General features: G+C 47.0%; 1 protein-coding gene across 1 annotated transcript in view; it reads right to left on the minus strand.

Annotated features, from left to right (window-relative positions):
• The window catches only part of GNA12 (G protein subunit alpha 12), an 82,523-nt gene extending 80,613 nt beyond the window's left edge, over positions 1–1,910 (minus strand). Inside the window, exon 1 of the mRNA XM_054041303.1 lies at positions 1,210–1,910. Within this exon, the coding sequence (XP_053897278.1) occupies positions 1,210–1,524 (315 nt within the window). The 5' untranslated portion in view covers positions 1,525–1,910. The remainder of the gene's footprint in view (positions 1–1,209) is intronic.
• Positions 1,911–21,278: the final 19,368 nt, after the last annotated feature.

A 21,278-nucleotide genomic window follows, 5' to 3' on the forward strand; every position in this document is an offset into this window, starting at 1 on the left:
GCAGAAAGCTGAAGTCCTACCATGTGGGACTGCAGCCCGGGGCCCCAAACCCTTCCACCTAGGGCTGAAGCCGAAGCCTGAGCAGCTTAGTTTTGTGTTGCCCCCTATGCTGTGGGGCCCCAAGCAGTTGCCCTCCTTGATACCCCTAACACCAGCCCAGGCTTTTATATGCAGAAAACAGATGTGGCACAACTCGGCCAGGAAATTTTTATATCATATTGGGGAGGCCTCAGAAAGAAAAAGGTTGAGAACCCCTGTTCTAAAAGATGACCACCACCTGGTTATTATGCAGAGCACCTAAGACCCCCAGGCAGAAGATGTGGGCAGTCAATTTCCCCAAGCTCTCTACACCTTGAGGACGATCTTGTACCTCATGGCCCTGAACTCCAGCAACCATTCTATCCTCTCACCAGGAAGTCATCATGCCATGAGCCCCAGAGCACTGAGGTCTCCATAATAAAGATGTAAGCATTGACTGAAGGCCCAACCTCTCCCCCAGTGTTCCAACTGGGGTGTTCTTAATCTTGAAGAGATCACTCAATGTCCTCAACAGGCCCTGGGGCAATCTCCTAGATACATCTCCACAAGTCTTTGGTGTTAAGATTCCCCCTATTCGCTTAAAAGTGTTCCCCAAATTATAGCTTTGAACTCCTGTAATACCGGGGACCTCCCCCTCATTTTCAGGGTCATCCTCTAGGAAAGGATCCTCAACACCCACTCCTCATGGTGGAGATCCTCATCTCCCTCTCACTTGCCTTCTTCCAAATATGGGGGCCCTCAACTCCCCTGAGGATGTTCTCATCATGGTTTCCCAGAACCTACCTATTACCCTCTTCTCCTCTAGGTCTTAGAATTCGCTCCAGAATCCCTCCATGGGTGTCTGGGCTCTTTGAGAGCATCCTCTTGGATGATAATCCAGAAACCCAGCAAGCCCTGTACTCCAACTCACCTCATTCATGGCACGGAAGCCCAGTACCCCAGCAGCCCCAAAGGGCTGCGCCTGCTGCCCGATGGCGGCCCAGAACGCCATCAGCCCAGGAACTCTTTGTCCTGCATGGGGTCCCCTCCAACCTTGTCCCCACCCCCTTGAAGGCTGTTCTCAGGTCGGCCCGACTCCAGCTGCTGTTGCACCCCGTTCTCTGTGGCAGGGTCAACCCCCGGCCCCGGGCTCCCGCGCCCCCTCTGCCCCAGCCCGGGGCTCGCCCCTACCTTGACCATGTTCTCGTAGATGATGGCCCGGAACTCCAGCAGCGCCTTCTGGTCGAACTCGCGGCCGTGGATGATCCGCATCTGCTTGAGGAACGTGGACTTGCCGCTCTCGCCGGCGCCCAGCAACAGGATCTTGACCAGGCGGCGCACGGCGCGCCGCTCCCGGGCCAGCATCGCGTCGATCTCCCGGCTCCGCCGCCGCGCCTCCCGCTCCGAGTCCCGGCTCCGCTCCTTGCCCTCCCGCCGCGGCTCCCCGCGGCCGGGGGCTTCGGCCGGCAGCAGGCAGCGGCTCAGGGTCCGCACCACCCCGGACATGGCTGCTGGGGACGGGGACGGGATCGGCACTCGCAGCCGCGGGGACCCCAGCAGCGCCCCTCGCACCGGGCGGAGGCCAGGCAGACGCTCGGAGCAGCCGCGGCTGGGGGGGCTAAGGGCCAGGACCGCCCATTCCCCCGCTCCGTTCCGCGCGGCGGCGGGGGGGCGCTGCAAGGGGAGGGGTGTGGCGCAGGGAGCCGCTGGCCTGGAGGGGAGGGGGAGCCGGAGGGGCGCGGCCCGGAGCGGGGCTGGAGCCGCGGCGCCCCTCAGCCCGTGGCGGCGGCGGCGCGCGGTTCAGAAGCCCAGGAGAACTGGCCACGGGAGCGCAGCCCCGCGGGAGAGATCCGGCCGCTCGGGTACCTCGGGGCGGAGAGGGAGCCCGCCGGTCCCTCGGTTACTAGCCTGGCTGGCACCTACAGAGCGCTGTCCGGGAGGGGTGGGGCGAGGGCGGGACTTCACTCCGCCCACCCTACGCCTCATTGGTCAACGGGGTGTCAATCAACGCAGCCCGAGCTCCGACTGGACACGCCGCACTAAGGGAGAGTGGGCGGGGGGAAGGCAGGAGGAGGGGCGAAGGGGAGGAGAGCCGACAGCGGGGGAGGAGAAGAGGAGGAGCTCCAAGAGGGGAGGCGGGGTAAAGGGCAGAAGCACCAATAAGAGAGGAGCGATTGGGACAAAGGGGCGGAGTCTCTAAGGAGGCGGAACAAAGAGGCGGGGCCTTAAGAAGGGAGTGGACGAGGGGAGACGGAGTTGGTGGCCCAGGGGAAAGGGAGGAGGTGTTAGGGGAAGGGAAAGAAGGCCGGTGTTATCCTGTCTCTCCTAGTTTCACGGGTGTTCTCATCATTGTTGGGCTTTTTAAACTCAGTGGTGGTGGGAAAAGACTAGTGTTAAAAAATCCCCAGCCAGCTATGTTGCTCCTCTCTCCCTGATTCCTTAGCGGGGATTGTTGGTTGAGAGCTGGAGTTGCCAATGGTGTTTGGAATAAAATAAAATCAGAGGTATAGTTAACGCTGCAGTAGAAACTTCCCTTACAAAGTTTATTAAGAAAACAGTGTCAGGCTGGGTGTATTGAAAGCCACTGGCAAGGTTCTAATGACAGGTTTCAGAGTAGCAGCCGTGTTAGTCTGTATCCGCAAAAAGAACAGGAGTACTTGTGGCACCTTAGAGACTAACAAATTTATTTCAGCATAAGCTTTCGTGGGTTACAGCCTGCCCACGAAAGCTTATGCTGAAATAAATTTGTTAGACTCTAAGGTGCCACAAGTACTCCTGTTCTTTCTTCTAATTATTGGAACTACACAAGGGCTTGTTCCTACGCAGAGCAGGTGAGGAGAATTGCTAACATATGCACAAGGTATTAAGTGATGAGCTAAGAGGAACCGGACAGCGCATTAGGTCCTGATTTAGCAGCCCCAATGAACAAATTCCTATTGTCTTTAATACGTGCAGGATCAGTCCCTTAATGAAAGGAGGGCTGCATCACTGCCAAGTCAAAAGTTATTTGTTCAGTCAAAATGTTGTAATCATTACAGACAACAAATCTTCAGAGAAATTTTTAATAGACCCATCTCTAAACTGCCACCTAGAATCATAAGCAGGTTCCCGAAACTGCACATTTGACAAAGTGACCTACTCATCAGGAAAAGATAATGCTGCAGAATGTATGTTCAATTGTCTGATGATAAAACACTCTGCAAAGTCTAGAGTAGCAGACGCTCATGTACTTTTTATTATTTCTCAGGCTACTCCTCAGGCCCTAATAAAGGAAGAAATTCAGATTGAAACAGCATGATTGTGACTTTCTTGTTGTAATACTAGTTACTGTACTTTTATATTTCAAAACAAAGACTCTAAAATAGAGTTAAGGTTAGGGGTACAGAGCAGTAACAATGGTTAAAAAACAAATGATAGTTACATTATAGTTGTCTCCAAAACCATGCATTACCAACCCAAGAAAGGTTTCAGAAAGAACAGGAGTACTCATGGCACCTTAGAGACTAACAAATTTATTAGAGCATAAGCTTTCGTGGACTACAGCCCACTTCTTCGGATGAGTTAAGGTTACACTTAAAAGAAATTCAAACATGTTAATGTACAGAAATGCACAGGGAAAGCACCCAATGAACGTTAAGTGCCCTGTATTGACATCAGGCAATAACCGTACAATTATAATTAAGGCATTTTAGCGTTTGTCATCCCAGATTAGAGGTGACCGGTTTTTTTCATGTTTTTTTCTCTCTTCACAGTGCCACTACAGAACCAGGCTAAGGTTTTTGTTTGTTTTAACTATGAATTTCCATACACAAGTTAAAACAAAACAAATTGTAACCAGCAGTTAAGACCGCAGCAATCTCCAACAAAACAAAAGTCAGTCCCCCAAAATCTTCCCTCTTACAGAACCATCAGCCTCCATCAAGCACCCTCCTCCACCCAAAACGAGAGCAGAGAAATAGAAGTACCATGATGATCAGCACTTTATTTTGGACTAAGGGAGGAGTAGATTCCAAAACAGAGAGCCTCTCTGAAGAATGCTCCAGCTCAAACATTTCCTCCGATAGCACCCGTGGCAGCATAAAACAAAGAGAGAAGCTGTCTCCCAAGTAGGCAGGTCCCAACCTGTTTGGAGTTGCGTTTTATAGGTCAAGACCAACAATTTAAATCCCTGTGGAGAGCAGTAATCAGCAAATGGAGATCATGGAGCACTGGTGTCATATTCTCCCACCAACAGGCAGACTCCAGTTTAAGTTTCCAGATTGACTTCAGGGGTAGCTCTATGTACAGCACATTGCACTAATCCAGCGCTGAGGTGGCAAAGGCATGGATTATAGTAGCAAGAGCTACATCTGAACAACACTGTCACAGTCTCCTGGCCAAACACTGGTGGAAAAAAGCATTCCTGGAACTGTTGCTTGTGATTGCCTGACAACAGCTGGGGATCCAATACCCTCTGGCCGCAAACTCAAGCAATAAATAGCCACACCCCCTCAATTCAAGATAGAGAGAGATGTCTCCATTTCTTGTTGCTGCTCCCCCCTCTCTTGTCCCCCTCTCAGTTATTGAATGCACAGATGTACAAGGAACAATTAAAAACAAGCTCATCCTTTCTGGAAGTGTACTGAGTGAACATTAACCACACATGATGCTGTTGTCAGCACTCCAAAACAAACCCTTTTAGCCTTAGTAAGTGCAGTGACTTAGGTACTGCAAGAATCAGGAGCAGCAGAGCATAGTAGTTTGTCACAAACTGTCCTCTTCTCACTATTGCAGGACCTACTTTGGGGGTTTTGTCTTCCAGGACCTTTTCTCTTTATAGGGGTTAAGATGCAGCATTGGCTATCTCCAAGGGCTGGACGCCTCTAATATATTACATGTAATTCACCAATTCAGCCACCAGATGACACCATTGTCCCACAAAGAAACGAGTCAAAAGCATAAGATGCGGGGGAGGGAGGGAAATCCTATGGCCTTTCAGAGCAGCTGAGCACCCAGGTGTCACTCCAGCTGACATCAGTGAGATGTGCAGGTGCCCAGCACTTGTGAAAATCAGGCCCAAAGTGACTATGAAGTGAGCAGCCTGGTACTTTCTCATTCGTTCCAGAACCCTCCTTTAGTATAACGCCGACACCACTTCCTCTCTGCACTCCAGGCTGCTTCAGGGATTCAGGGGGTTTAGAGAGTTCAGACAAGTACCAAGCTTAATTTCCCTGGAGACTATGGTCCCAGATGAATTGCTCAACAAACAAACCAACAGCTAGAGATCCTCAGTTCCCATTATTGGATCCACATTAACAATGCTCACTTGTGGGTTGAAGTGGCTTGTCCATTCATCCTTCCATCCAGCAGAAGGAAAAGGTCCATCCCCCCTCAGAGCTGTGGCTGTTCATCCAATCATCCCCAAGCTATTCTCACTGCAGTGCAGAATGAAGTTTGATCACCATTGCAAAGCTTCTACAATACCGCTTCTGTTGTCATGCTGAGAGCAGGGCCGGATCCAGTGTTTGGGTCGCCCCAAGCAGCCCCGGCCCCCCCCAAAAAAGCCGCGATCGCGATCTGCAGCGGCAATTCGGTGGGAGGTCCTTCGCTCCGAGCGGGAGTGAGGGACCGTCCACCGAATTGCCACCGAATAGCTGGACGTGCCGCCCCCTCCGGAGTGGCCTCCCCAAGCACCTGCTTGCCAGGCTGGTGCCTGGAGCCGGCCCTGGCTGAGAGGGTGGGAAAGAACCTCACTATGACTGGGCAGTGCTAGTGTAGCCACTTATTGTTGCCTTTGCTAATTTTGTGTGTGTGTGTGCAGCACAATTAAGTGTGTGAACACCCAAAGAAAACATCTTGTAAGCAACATACTGTGCTCAGTCTGCCACTACTCCTCAAATACACCACACTCCCCATTTCCTGGACCCTGCCTATCGCCCCGCCCCATGACTCCCAATCATCCCTCTCCCCCAGCCTTCCATTGCGGAGACATCAAAACCCCAACCAGTTGCATGAGTAAATTAAATACAATGTAGTGACCATAATACTGAGTCTTGTCTATCAATTTCATTCTCTCACTCCCTCTTTGTCTTCCTCCACCCAGGGCCAGCTCCAGGCACCAGCGGAGGAAGCACGTGCCTGGGGCGGCACATGCTAAGGGGTGGCATTCCATCCATTCTTGGGATGGCAAAGTCCGGTGGCTTTTTTTTTTTTTTTGCTTCGGCAGTGCGAGCGGCTTTTTTTTTGTTTTTGCTTGGGTCAGCAAAAATGGTAGAGACGGCCCTGCCTCCACCTCCCAGTTTCATCCTTTCTTTATCTCTATTCCATTCCCCTTGTTCCTTCTCTATTTGTTACTTCAATTATTATCGTTCTTTGTGTCCTTTTTTCTCCTCCTTCTGAGGTGAAGAGCTAGCTGAGAAGTTGGGCATATTTCTTACCTGTCTCTCAGTTGCTGGCAGCGTAAGAAAGAGGAAAACATAGAGTGAAAGATGAGTATGGGGGAGGAGAAATAGGGGGAAGATAGAGTAACAGTCACTCCATTTCCCTCACTGGCTATGCAGCAGTTGAGTTCTGAACAAAAAGATGGTTCTTGGGGAGCTGTTGGGTGATGTCACAGGGTGGCTTGCCCCTTTAGGGCTGGAGGCCTGGTGCCAGCCAACCCTAAATACCAAAGGAACTGCTCCAGTCCACCTGTGCTGTGCGTGGATGGGGCCTGATGGAGGATAGCTGATTCCCCTATAAAAGAACATAAGAATGGCCAGAGGCTTCAAAGGGAATGAACAGAACAAGGCAATCATCCAGTGATCCATCCCCTGTCATCCAATCCCACCATCTGGCAGTCAGAGCCCTAGGGAATCCCAGAGCGTGGGGTTGCATCCCTGACCATCTTGACGAATAACCATTGAAGGACCTATCCTCCATGAACTTATCTAGTTCTTTTTTTAATCCAGTTATAATTTTGGTCTTCACAACATCTCCTGGCAACGAGTTCCGCAGGTTGACTGCGTGCTGTGTGAAGAAGTACTTCCTTGCGTTTGTTTTAAACCTTCTGCCTATTAAGGCAGCAGCAGGAAGCTTTGCATAGACGGTAGAGAGGATGGAAAGACTCTTGCAGTGAAGACCCTGAAACCAGGGGAAGTTGCCCCACCCAAGAGGACTGGGAGTGGGCTGCTAAAACAGGAGGAACAGCCTGCTACCAGAGCCTGAAGGCAGAGGTCCATCCAGGTAAAAACTGAACACTGGTGAACTAAGACTGTGCTTGGAAGAAGGGCTGGGAGATCCCTACCAAAGGAAGGGGAGGGGGGGAGATATTGAACTGGGAATGCAGTGTGGAGGGCCAATGTGAGTAAAGAATAAATAAACTGAATCCCACAAAGGAAGTGTTCTAATTACCTTTTGAACTTTGCTGTTGATTTATTGCTGCAGAGTGACCTCTGGTCATGAGTGGGTGCTAGGAGGCAGCTGACCCACTACAGGGGGAATGCTGTGGATTGGAGGTTGTGAAGCAGTTGGGAGCTCAGTTGAATGAGGAAGAAGGTAGTAAGCTTGAACCCCCAACATCTCTGTTTTACTCTTGACCCACTACACCTAGAAGGCCCAGAAGAGGACACAGTCTCATTGGAGAGCACAGGCACAACGTAACTGAAATGAGGAAGGGTGGCACCATGGTCCTGCCTACCTCCAAAGCATCTACCAAGTGGGCCAGACACAGAGAGGGGCAAGTGCTGCAATTCTTGAAAGAAGGCAAAGCTGTCACTTTTGGCTAAGCCAGAATTCCTCATGGGGAACTCCATGGATAGCACAGCCCCTCCACACCCATTCTGTCCTCTAGTGTTACAGAATTATCTGGTGGCAACATCATTCTGTTGTGTCTGGTCAGGAGAATGAGGTGGCATCATCACTTCAGTTAACAGCTTCATGAACAGAATCAAAATTAGTAAGTGCTACTTTCATCACACACTGGACACTTACCCATGCTGAGGACACAAGAACATGACATTGCGATCACAGTTGTACCTGCCAGGTGTTATAGAATGGGAATCTTGAGAGAAGGAAATGACAAAATATGTAGTAATGGAATCCCTGTTGATAAATCACCTGAGTTGTTCTTTCTAACCAGTGGGTTAGGCAATTAAACTGAGTCAGATTACCAGGCTACTATTACTTCAGGGCAAAAGCAGTCCTGGTTTCTTTTAGCTTAGTTAAAGATGCCATAGAATTTTAATCCAGTTATAATTTTGGTCTTCACAACATCTCCTGCTTACTATGCATTTAGATAGCAAAGCTGAGATTTGAAGGAGATTTATGATCTGTGCTCCCTTTGCTTCTCTTACATCGTGGTGATTGTGACTATTACTGCCCAGATGAGGAGGTGTTCAGTTTCCAGGTACACTTCAAACACGTAACTAATCTGGTGGATTTGTAATGTTAAAAGGCCAACCTCCTGTTCCAGTTGCTGTGTTGCCAGTGGTTTTATGTGAATCTCTTGATGGCCTTCTCTCTGTGTATTCTTGATAGCTGAATAAAAAGAAAATGGTCAGACAAATTAAACAATGAAATTTATGAGGAGGAATCAGAAAAAAGTTGTTTAAATAGAGAGGATGCTTTCCAGAGATCTCAGCAATGGGACCAGAGACTCCCAGTATGGTAATTCAGGCTTCTGGTACTGGAATCTTGGCTGGATAGTCTCCACATGTCTGATCATCCCTATCACAACTGTTTTTTTTTCTTTCAGGGCCCAATCCTAGTACCTGTAATACCCAATGAAATCAATGTAAATTGATGTCATTCAGCATCCCCAGGATATGACTCTTAATTATGAATTTGGCTCCCAGATTCTGCCTTTTTTCCAGTTCACTTTACTTTCCCCCACAGTGGACCCTGGAAATATTCAAACCCTATCCCACACAATTGGCGGTAATCTGGGATCTGAAGTTTCCCAAGATGTAATGGGCGCCAGGTTCATAATTAAGGGCTTCATTGAGCTCTTGGGGGCAGGGGAAGTGACATTTGAAACAGGACTGGACAAAGCACAAGAGAACCGGCAACAATCCTGCATTGGCCACGGTGGACTGGATGGCCAGATAGCCCAATAGTGCGTTCCATCTCTGTGTAATTTCAGTACATTTCTATGTTTAGTTATTCCTTCTTTCCTCTTTCTTTTAAGTTCACAAACAGTCAGTTCTTGCTCTGTGTAATTTATTCCCAGCATGCGTTATGCTGCGGATGGCACACCCACCACTAAACAGTGCGGGAGCTTGAGACAGGCCTGGAGGGACAATGCAAGTCTGTTTCTTTTATAAAATTTGTAGCAGAGGGATTTTTTGTGTGTGTTCTTTGTAGCACTCATTTTCGGTCCCCTAGGGGATGAAATAGGAATAAAAGAAATATGTAAGTTGTGGCTCTTTACCCAATTAATCTTCATTCGCAGACTACTTGGCAGCAGCCTGTTCTTTCGCTGCAGCGCCAGCCACTGTCACTCAATGAACTAGTTAATTTTCAAAACACTAAACCTCCTATTAGTCTCCAAATTATTAGTAGTTGAAAGAAGCTGATATTTTTTAATCTAACTTGTGGTTTTCCCATGGAATTTCTGCAACATGGTACATATTGTGTACCTAGCAAGGGTCCTGATGAATATAAGGGTAGGCCTTGAGAGCTCACAAAGCCTAGGTTCTGAGTATAGGGATATCTTAAGAGAATACAGGGACTGTGACTTGTGGTTCTGAGTGCAGGACTATGCTTGAGAGTACAGGGACTGAACCGCCAAGCTGTGCCGGGATGATGTGTTGTCATCAGAGTACAGGAGCCTTTGGGGTCCAAGCATGGGCCTCTCTGAATGTGTGGTTATGTCCTGAGAAAATACGGGGACTGGCTCTTATGTTCTGCCTGGGAGGATGGGTCTTGAAAGCACACCGGGACTGGAATCTGAGAACGGGCATATGTCCTGGGAAAGCACACATAGCGGTGGGCTTGTGGCTTATGAACATGGGAAGAGCAGCCCTAAGTAGTCTTGTTGGTTCACACTTGTCCATGGGGCATCTATATTATAAAAACAACCGCTCGGTAATAACATGAGAAACGGAGAGAAAAGCAACATGGCTAAAACGACAAACACAAGCCAGGGAAAATGGAGCGCCCTGAGAATGGAACTCATCACAATCACTGCTAAACTGTGCCTGTTTTTTTCTGCAGTGTTTTTTAAAATGACTTATTTAGTGATGCAGAGCCAAATATCTCTATGGGTAATATAGAGCTCCACAAACCAGTAGGAAATTAGCAAGGCTTAATATAATTATGTGCATGACCTGCTAGTGAAGCTCAAATATAAAGGAGAAAACAGATGTTCTCTTTGGGTATTCTCTCAGATTCAAACAAGGACTCTGTTAGTTACTTAAAAAAAAGAAGCCTGGTGCTAACTGTAAAAAGGTTACAGTGTTGTCATTTTCATTAATCTATTGCAGAACTGTCCAGTGACCTCACAAATGCAGGGTCACCCACTTGCCTGTCACCTGCTTCTTAACACCTACACTTTAGGAAGAATAAAACACTATCCCCAGTGTTTGCATGAGGTCATTGATGGGCTGGTATGTTGGAGGTCCTTGGTGTGGAGATCAGTATTCTGCTCAGTCTGCCTGGGTTTGTTTCAGAGCAACTGGAGCATGAAGTTTGGTGGTATTTGAGTTGCCACTGAGCGAGTCCCTCTCTGAGAAGAATCTGAGCTCTTTTACAAGGAACTCCTGGCTCCCCTCCTCTAGTTTATGGTGTGAAATCTGCCCACTTAATTTTGCACTGAAAATTGCAGCTGGACAACCTTCTCTTTCCACGTCTACACAATATTTTAAGGGTATAAAACAGCGGTACTTACAGTAAGTGTTTGCCACTTGAAAGAACGTGCCACTGCCAGACAGTATGCATGTGTCCATGCATAGGGATAACCCTCATTTTTTCACTTTATAGATGTGCATCTAATATGGATTTAAAATGCTAGCCCACAGTGCTTGAGAGTCTATTTGTTCCCATGAAATGTTTATTTATTGTCCCCTGGATGAGGTGATTACCAGCCTCCTCTAGTCTTCTGCAGAGGTTTCTGTGGAAGGAGACACTTATTAGCAGAAAAGTATATTTCCAGAACAAAAGTGCAATGATTAGATATTCCTCCAAGTACTGACCTAGCATAATGTTGCTTAGATGGTGAACAGTTAGAAGGTCACAGACAATCGCATGCACACAGACAAGAGACTACAAGCTAATTTAGGATTTACTGGTCTCTGATGAGGAGGGACTGTGTAATTTAAAGAAATGGTAGTGAATGCTGCAGAACCTGGCCAGCAGGAAGGCAGAGGAGAGCTGGCAGAAAGCTAACCAGAGGAGGACCGATCAGCATTTCACTGAGATGATATGTTTGAGTCCACACACAGGAGATTAAGTATCCCGTCCCCTTAATGCAGAAAGGGATAAATAAATCAAGCTTTACTGCAAGCAGGGTGGCAGGGAGTTAGTTAATAACAGAAAAACATATTTCAATTTGAAAATAAATGAGTGAGAAAGTAAACTGGAATAAACAGAAAGCAGTTTGAAGAGCACCTGGGGACCACAGACTGGGAATCTGGCAAGCAGCCTCAAGCTACTCTACAGCAGAGGTCTGCAGCCCCTGTGGATTCACAAACCAGGTGCTGTGATCTAGCCAGCTGAGTTAGGAACAGAAGCCCAGTAGTGAATTGGTATTGCTCTGCATTGCCACATAGAAGCCTAAGCTTTTTATGTCCTGTCCAGCTCTCGCTCTCACCAGCAGCAAATCTGGTGGAAACTGGCTGGGTTGTACAGACAACTCGGGTTCTGTTGCAAACTAACAAGATTTTAAAAATAAAAAGCTGCAAATAAAGATTCAATTTAAACTTGGGGATAAACTCGCTCAGTTAAATCCTGGCAGGTGCTGAGCGCAAGGCTCTGACTTCAATGGCTAGATTGCGCAGAAGCTGACCTCTGGGTTTTACCCACAGAGCAGAATGTGGCTGGTTTTGCTACCAAAACAAACAGACAAACTAATAGAATTGATAACTCAGTGTGCACCACTTAGTGGCAGTGTTAGAGGGGCAGCCGCAGGTTGGAGTATGGTGGCACCTCCCCGGAGTCACTCAAGAATGAAAACTAATTAATGAGCTGTCACTGGAGTTATGCTGACTGATGCCAGCTGAACATCTGGCCCTGGGTTTATATATATCTGCCCCGTGGTACAGAGCACACTGCATGGGTAAATATTCTTCTGGATGAAATCTGACCTGACTAGCCAAGTGTCTATGGTTATACCACCCTCTAGTGTTTAGCCTACAATGAGACTATAGATCCTAATGCTAGTGACAGCTTATTGATGGTGGTTATCTGTTACCTCAGTAGCTCTCAACCTTTCCAGACTACTGTACCCCTTTCAAGAGTCTGATTTGTCTTGTGTACCCCAAGTTTCACCTCACTTAAAAACTACTTGATTACAAAATCAGCCATAAAAATACAAAAATGTCACAGCCACACTATTACTGAAGAATTGCTGACTTTCTCATTTTTACCATATTATTATAAAATAAATCAGTTGGAATATAAATATTGTACTTACATGTCAGTGTGATTAGAGTATATATTATAGTATATAGAGCAGTCTAAACAAGTCATTGTCTCTATGAAATTTTAGTTTATATTGACTTTGCTAATGCTTTTTCTGTAGCCTGTTGTAAAACTAGGCAATATCTAGATGAGCTGATGTACCCCCTGGAAGACCTGTGTGTACCCCCAGGGGTACATGTATTCCTGGTTGAGAACCACTGTTTTACCTCAAGTGATAAAAGCCTGTGTTTTGGGAGCAGAAGATTGTGAGTACTAGGCCCCAGACAGCATGTGTGCAGGTTAACTGGTCACTGCTGTGTCTCTGTGTAGTACTGTGTCACCACCCAGTGGCACATGAGCATGAGAGAACAGGTCTAAATTTTCCTCCCCATCCATTATTACAGGAGCACAGCTGGGCGGCAGAAGAGCAAGAGCACAGCTGTGGGTGGAATGGTGCAAGAGGGAAGAGAGGGCTGCCTTGCAGCAACTAACTCAGAGCTCTTATTTATGTTCCAAGTCACTGCGCCTTGATTCCAAAGGCATTTCAGCCTCTGACTGTGAAGCAGAACAATGGACTGTTCCTGTTAAACACCCCACACACACCCCATCCCCGCTGTTGTCAGAATGGAGGGATTAGATGCAGAATAATGCAGTCTCTGCTCAAACTTCCAGCTTTAACTCAGTCTCTGGACGTTGCTGCTCAGGGGTGCTGGAACAATTTGTATAGTGGCGGTGCTGAGACTCACTGAACCTACCTGTAAACCCTGTATAGGATGGAAACAACTTCAAGCCTGGGGGTGTGATAGCACCTCCCCACCCCCGCACCTCTAGTTCAGGCACCTATGTTGCTACTGCCATAATTTTGTGAGGAAAGTGCAGCTGAAGCAGTTTGAGAACAAGAGCTGGTGAGTCCAATTGAATTACAACTCTGGAAGGCAGCTGAGATCTCCCTGTGCAGCACTATAAGTGGGCTAGTCAGGGAATGACTTGAATGAAACTGAAATATTATTTATAACCTAGGCTGGAAGAGGAACAGGTGACACAGAGGGGAGTTGGGTGTGGGTGGCAGGACAGGATAGAACAAGGAACCCAAAATAACCCAAACCAAAGTGCCTCCGACAGGAGGGAGCAAGATGACAGCGTCTTTGATAAATCTGGAATGTTTTAGCAAATGGCTGCAATGCAGTGAGGATCCAATGAAATCATTCCATGTAAGGGTCTGATGACAGAGACAAGGCAGATGACACAAGTCACAAGATGGAGGTATTTCCCTTTGACTCAACACAGCCCATTGATAATATTTTCAGGGTATGTCTATACTACGCACCGGATAAGCGGGCAGCGATCGATCCAGCGGGGGTCGATTGATCGCGTCTAGTTTAGACATGATCAATCGACCCCTGAGCGCTCTCCCGTCGACTCCTGTACTCCACCTCTGTGAGAAGCGCAGGCGGAGTCGACGGGGGAGTGGCAGCAGTCGACTCACCGCAGTGAAGACACCTCGGTGAGTAGGTCTAAGTACGTCGACTTCAACTACGTTATTCACGTAGCTGAAGTTGCGTAACTTAGATCGATTCCCCCCCCTGTGTAGACCAGGGCTCAGTGTAATCTGCCACACTGAGATTTTCTGGGCTGTTGCAAAAGGGACATAAGACCCTTTGGGGACACGTGAGGTAGATATCGTGTATAGGGGCTGCAACTAAACACTGCCTCTATCACTATGAAAATGTCTGGAGAAATACGATGGTGCTCAGAAGGCGGAGAGGGGCTCAAAACCATCATAGTCCATCATTCCGGAATCCAATCACCAGGATGTCATGAATAGATAGTATTGACATTCTCATCCAATAATCATGTTCAGCTTGTTTTATGAGTATCCAGTTTTGGCATTAAATGGATATTTACTGGCAGCAAAAAAAAAAAAAAAAAAAAAAATAGCAGACAATGCTAACTATCAGTCGAAACAGGGTGAGGTACGGTTTTGTGGCATTCCCAATCTTGGCACATCCCCCCCATTGGTCCAATATTCTTTGTAATACCACACTAGGGAATACAGTTGAGCTCACAGTCAAGCCCGTGGTGATCAGGGACAGGGAGATGTGGAGTTCATACCAGAGACATGGAGCTGAGAAGATCTAGGGAGCAGTAAAGCATTCATTTATAGCAGTGGTTCTCAAACTTTTGTACTGGGGACCCCTTTCACTTAGTAAGCCTCTGAGTGCGACCCCCATCTTATAAATTAAAAACACTTTTTAATATATTTAACACCATTATAAATGCTGGAGGCAAGGTGGGGTTTGGGGTGGAGGCTGACAGCTCGTGACCCCCATGTGATAACTTTGTGACCCCCTGAGGGGTCCCGACCCCCAGTTTGAGAACCCCTGGTTTATAGCCAGGAACACATGATGGATAATTAAGAGGAAGTTACAGTGGTGTTTACAGCAGAGGCTGTCAGACTTGGGGCTCACAGCCGGACGCCTGCAGCTCAGGGATGATTAGAGTGATATGGGACACATAGCAGAGGGGATGAGGCTGGGGGCTTGCAGCAGGGGGCACAGGAATCAGACAGAGTTCAGAAGAGGCGGTGAAAAGCTTCTTGGCGTTACGTACATTTTTACAGAAAGTAAATCAGTATTGCCTCACTCCAGTGCACTTGTATCGTATGGCTGTGTTACAAGGTGATCAGGGCTTGAGCATGTCTCATCTGAACTGAAAACAGCTTAACCCAAAGAGATTTTTTTCTGTAAAACATATGGAGTGTTCTATTACCCCATCACCTCTTGGCATGACCCAGTATTTTATCCTACATCGCTGGAGTTAGGAGGGAGAAAAATCACGTCCTACGACTAAAATGGGAATTCACTGTCATTCAGGGCATTTTAAAAGGATGTTATTGCAATGGGGGCATTAAAATGAGATTTAATATACAACAGCTGGATATCAAAGATAAGGGGGGTTTCTATGAGACAGAACATTATAAAAGTAAACACTAACACTGGGGCTTTGACCCCTTAGATTTGTCACGCCATTAATTCACATACATATGCACTCCTGTGCGCACACATCTGCATGCCCATTGCTTCTGGAAACTGAAGTTAACCCCTTTCACCACTAGAGGAAGATAGAATTCTTTTAAAAAATCAGTAACATCTTTTGTTGGCATAAATGCACCAAAGAAAGAAAGGAGAGAAAAAAATCTTGAAAACCTTTGCAGCTGATCCTGATTCAAGCCAACTGCAGTACATCCTGGGCCCTAATAACAATAATAATAAAGTATGAATGAACCAGTGCCAGATTTACAAAGATATGCAATGCTTTGACCAATACTGCTCAGCTGAATCTTATCCAGACTTCTGTACTTGGTCCTGGTTAAATCCGTCACTAATGTCTATGTACCTCACCTCCTCCCATCACTCACAAGGCTGTGCTTGTAAAAACACATTTACGATATCAACTCCTCAAACGCTTGTTTCCTAACCCAGGGAGTGCGACTTCACGTGTGACCAAATATTGGCTTGATCGATGGGATCATCTGTGTTTCCACTGACTGTGGCCTGGTGGTCCATTGTGCCATCACTCAACTACCCCTCCTACTGCTCCAGAAAACGGGTGAGAAAACAATTATTTGCTGTAGCCCAAGGAGCTCAGCCACAAGAGGTGAAGGGACCATCATAAAAACTCCGTCATCCCACTCAGATGCTATGGGACAGCAGACCACTATATGCATGTGGTATTGAGAGGTAGCTAAGGCAGTCCAACTCACCATCTCCAGCTTCAAAAAACAAAGGCTTCTGCCAGTGGAGCTAAAGGACCTATCTGCTAGCTAAGCAAGTAGAGGAAGAATGGTTATCTCTGATCAATTCTGCCACACTCGATCAGAATGTAAAAACAACAAGGAGTCTGGTGGCACCTTAAAGACTAACAGATTTATTTGGGCATAAGCTTTCGCGGGTAAAAACCTCACTTCTTCATCCGACGAAGTGAGGTTTTTACCCGCGAAAGCTTATGCCCAAATAAATCTGTTAGTCTTTAAGGTGCCACAGGCTCCTTGTTGTTTTTGTAGATACAGACTAACACGGCTACCCCCTGATACTTATCAGAAGGTAGTGGTGACACACTCCTTCCCCCTCCCCAATCAGTAAAAAACAGCATCTGAACAAGATAAAGCACGTGATAAGAAAGAAATTCCTGTGTGAAGGAGACTCACATTTCCAGTAACAGTGAAGAACCGCCCATGGAAACTTTCAAAACAGCTGAATAGTTGTGGTTTCTGTTATGAACTTTATTAATGAAACGGTGCTAAGGGCCTTTGTGACCTGGCAGCTGCCCCCTCACTCCTGACCTGGGCTAATTATAAAATACAAGTAGAAAAACAACTCTCTCTCTCTCTCATATCTATTTTCATCACCTCCCTCCACAACTGCCTTTCACACCCATGACTGCAACCAACCTTGGGCTTCCTGTTGTATTCCTTGAATAAGGCAATTGCAGAATAAGTGCAACCAGAGGCTCAGATGGTTGAAAATCCCTAGTGTGAAATCCTGGTCCCCAGTAAAACCAATGGGAGTTTTGCCATTGACTTCAGTATGGCCTGGATTTCACCCCTAGTATCTGGGGATGCTAGGTTCGCCACTACTTTATTTATGGGGCTGAGATGTCTATTGAGGGGCTGAGATGTCTATTTGTAAAGCCTGTTGCAGCCTCCATCCTCCCTTTATTGATGCAAATGTCAACTTCAATGAGAACCTTTCCCTGACCACTTCACACCACCACCAGCTCCAATCTTTTAGATCTGCCCTGCTCTGATAGTCTAGACAACAGGGAGGAAATCTGCAAAATTTGCTCCAGTCTGGTTTGAATATCAAAGTCAAATTGCCATGAATGGTGATTTGGGAGATTAATGGAGATCCAGGGAGAAAGAAGACCGAGTGTATTTCATCACCAGCACAGTCTTCATTCTTTCCACTGCAAGACAAAAACCTCACCATGAAGCTGCCAAACCATCCTTGCCCTGAGCTAAATGTAACCATGCAAGTCCTACAAATCTCCTCAGTTTATCCCTCCACCTGCTGCAACCCTGGCCAATATAGCGGACCTGTAAGACATAACATCTTGGGCTCTGGTTTTCAGAGCACCCATGGAGCTCACTGATTTCAGCAGGACTTGTAGATGCTCAGCAGCTCTGGAAACCAGGACTTCTCCATGTCTCAGAAGAACTCCATTTCTATAACAACTCCACTCTTTCTGTCCCTTAGTAGAGAAGATGTTGAGCCCTGGCCATTGGAGAACTAGCTGTTCTTACTGCCATAGTAGGAATAGCAGGTGCTAAAAAGAGGAGTTAAAATAGGTACCCACCACACATTGCAGTTCAATCTGTTTTGAAGCACACACAGTAAATAATAATAATAAACTATGACGGGAAAATCAATCAGTACAAATGAAGCACCGTCCACGCTGTATTCCAGGCTTCTCTATCTCACTGTTAGTGCTTTGATTAATGAACAGCAATCTGATAATGAGGGGAGCAGCTCAGCACCAGGGTGTAGTGAAGCAGCAGCGCTACACAGGCAGAGTTCAGACTAACCAGCATGAGGCTGTCTTTGAAAAAAGGCCCATTTATTCCAGGCTTCTAGAGAGAAAAAGACCATTAGCACAGGAGGGCAGGCGCATCCCAGGGCAGAGCTCACCGGGAGCGACGCTGGCGGGAGCCACTTGGTTTTCAGTTGTGTGTTATACCTGAATATTTAGAGGCACGTTCTGATCCCCCTAAATAGAACTGTGCCCCACTAGCAGCCCCATAGAGGGACCTGAGTACAGGAATCAGAATCTGGCCCTAACTACTGTATTTAATCATAAATTTACATGGGTGTGAAGAACTCAAGATAGGTCAGAGAAGGGACTCAGCTTAATTTCTTCTGGACCATATTTAAGACCAGTTTGAATGAAGTGCAAATCAATGGAGTTATGTCCACGTACATCAGGAATGAACTGCGCTCTTTTCTCCTCTCTCTTTCACCTTATTTTGCTTAATTGTGGATTTTTCTTCACTTTTTACAACCTGGCTTCATTTTCTTCCTTCCCGTACATTCTGGTCTTCTCCCAGCACAATGCTGGGGCCCAGTTCCTTGTATGTTCTGGCCTTCTCTGCGCACTGTGCTGGGACTTAGTCCTTGTACATTCTGGCTGTCTTTGAGTGTCACGCCAGGAACTGGCTCCCTGCATGTGTTGGCCCTTTCTGAATGCCGCACCAGGACGGGAGCCCTGTGAGTTCTGGCTCTAAATGGGCTCTGGTGGGACTTAAGTGTGCTTCCATGGGCATTTCCTCACTGTTTTGCTAGAGCCATAATAAATGAAATTGCTGCGGGCGGTGCTGGCGATTCCTTTTTGTTTCTCTAGACCCCTTTGTTGGCAAAATGAACAGGCTTGTAGAGCACTTCTCTCCTGAGAGCGCAGGGAGCAGCATGCTTAGTGAGGTACTTATAAGAGGAATATTTATGGTGACTTTAGCTCAGAGAGGAAGGGACGTTCTCCCGGGGATCAGAGGTACCTGCCCCTTCCCATCAAGAAATGCTTCCAGAGTCTACTTGTCAGCCCTGCAGTTAATGACAAGAGAAGCTAATGAGAGAGGGTACAAGACAGACGCCATCCTTGTCCTAGAGTGCGGTCTGAATTCTTCCCTTCTTGTTCTGCATTTTCCCTTCTCTCCACCTTCTCCTGAAGCTGCTTACCCCTGTGCAGATTGAAATAGCAACTTCATGTGACGCAGGACACCCCCGACCAAAGCTGACAGGTTCTGGTGCAGAAAAGGGGAAACTAACTCTTTTAGCCCTTTAGTCTGGGGCCCTGCCCCGTGATGAACTGCGTAGGTTGAACTAGCCCACACATCCTTCCTGATAACCTCCAACCTGTTGTCTGCTATTTACATACTAGCTGATTCTGGTGCTGCAGTTACTTTGCTCGCCGGCTTGTCCTGTCTTGTTATTCCCCCCAGGCCTGATCTGCAGCCTAGGATTTTCTATATGAAAGCACCACCTCTCCATCTCTCGTGAGGTCTGTAGTTTGGAATAAAATCAATACTGCTGTTTGTTGCTAAATTGACAAACAGCTTTTGATGCTAAGATCTGATGAAGCAGCCGGGCTGGTATAGATATTTACACTCAGAACAGTTTTTCTATCACCCACCATCTGTTTTTAAAGGGTCTTTTTTTTCCCCAGTGACTAATGGCGCATTTAACCCCCGAGAATCTGCTTGTGATCTGAACATCAGAGGGTTGCTGCAGCGAAGGAACAGAAAGAGACAGCGGGGGAGGGAGGGTGAGTGTGTGAAACAGGACTCATACGGGAGCTTCCTGTTGTTCTAAACTTGGCTTACGGGTAAGGTTTTCAAGTCAAACTAGAAACCTCACCTGATAGGGCAGCTGCCACTCAAGTGCTAGATAGGAGTATCAGAATTGGCCTGTGTCTTCATTCAGAGCCTTGAGCCTATTTCAATGTATCACTCTATATATCTATGTGACTCAGCATTGTCCTGTGGCTAGGGCACGAGTCTAGCAGTCAAGAGACCTGGGCTCTATTCTTGGCTCTGCCACTGACCCGTTATTTGACCTTGGGCAAGTCCCTTCACTTCTCTGTACCTCTGTTTTTCCCATCTGTACAATGCGGATAGCAATACCTTCTTTTATAAAGCATTTTGAGTTCTACAGATGGAAATCCTAAGAGCTAAGTGTTATTGTTCATCTTGGAGACTCAGGGGTGGAGGCTTGGGGCCAGATTTCCTTAGAAAGACTCAGGGGACAGTCTCTGAGGGCAGAAGGAAGCATCACGTGGAAGGGTCAAGGATGATCCCTGAAGGCTAATGGTAACTCTGCAGAGAGATTGAGCGCTATCTCCAGAAGTATAGGAAAACTCTGTGTGCCTTGCAAGATTCTATGAGCAGCACATTGCAGTGGCTGAATTAGATTATCTGTTCAGGAAAGGGACAGACAGAATGGCCACACTGGTTCCATCAGGTATTGTGTGGGAACTACAGAGCTCTGCCAATAGAACAACTACTATTCCAGATTGAGACGTCTCCACCAGATACTCTGTTAACATGTGGCTAGATGGCCATTTAGCAGCAGGGGCAAAATAACCCAATTTGTTTCACATGTTGCAAAAATCACATTGGGATTCATGTCTCGCAGGCTGAAAGACTGTTGCATTGACCCACTGTAGATTTCCCCACCCACCTTCCCGCCTTTCCTTGTGTGGATAAATCTGATAAAGCCAGTTCTCTGCTGCGATCATTGTTGTTGATTACCCCTCCCCGATTTTAATCATTTGGTGTCGCAGATCGCTGCACAGGATAGCTCTACAATGAAGGACCCTAGGGCAATACAAGTGCACTGCAGGCCCTGAATAGATGCATTTATAGATGCGCTGGCCCACAAGAACTTTGACAACTGGACAAGGCCGTTGAAATGGGAAAAACAAAATAACTTGTAAGAGAAGAACCAAGCATTTAGTGGCTGGCAGTTTTCTTGTACATTTTAATTTTGTTCAAAGGGTAGAACAATAGAAACAGCGCTACATTAAAACAGAAATTGCAGTGCTGCACCTTGTCTTACAGGCCCTGTAACAAGACTGTTCTGATGTGTGCGCACATGTAACTCTCCGATTTACAGGGGGACTAGATATACAGAACA

The sequence above is a fragment of the Malaclemys terrapin genome, chromosome 10 (genome assembly GCF_027887155.1).
Source record: "Malaclemys terrapin pileata isolate rMalTer1 chromosome 10, rMalTer1.hap1, whole genome shotgun sequence".
NCBI classification, from domain to species: Eukaryota; Metazoa; Chordata; order Testudines; family Emydidae; genus Malaclemys; species Malaclemys terrapin.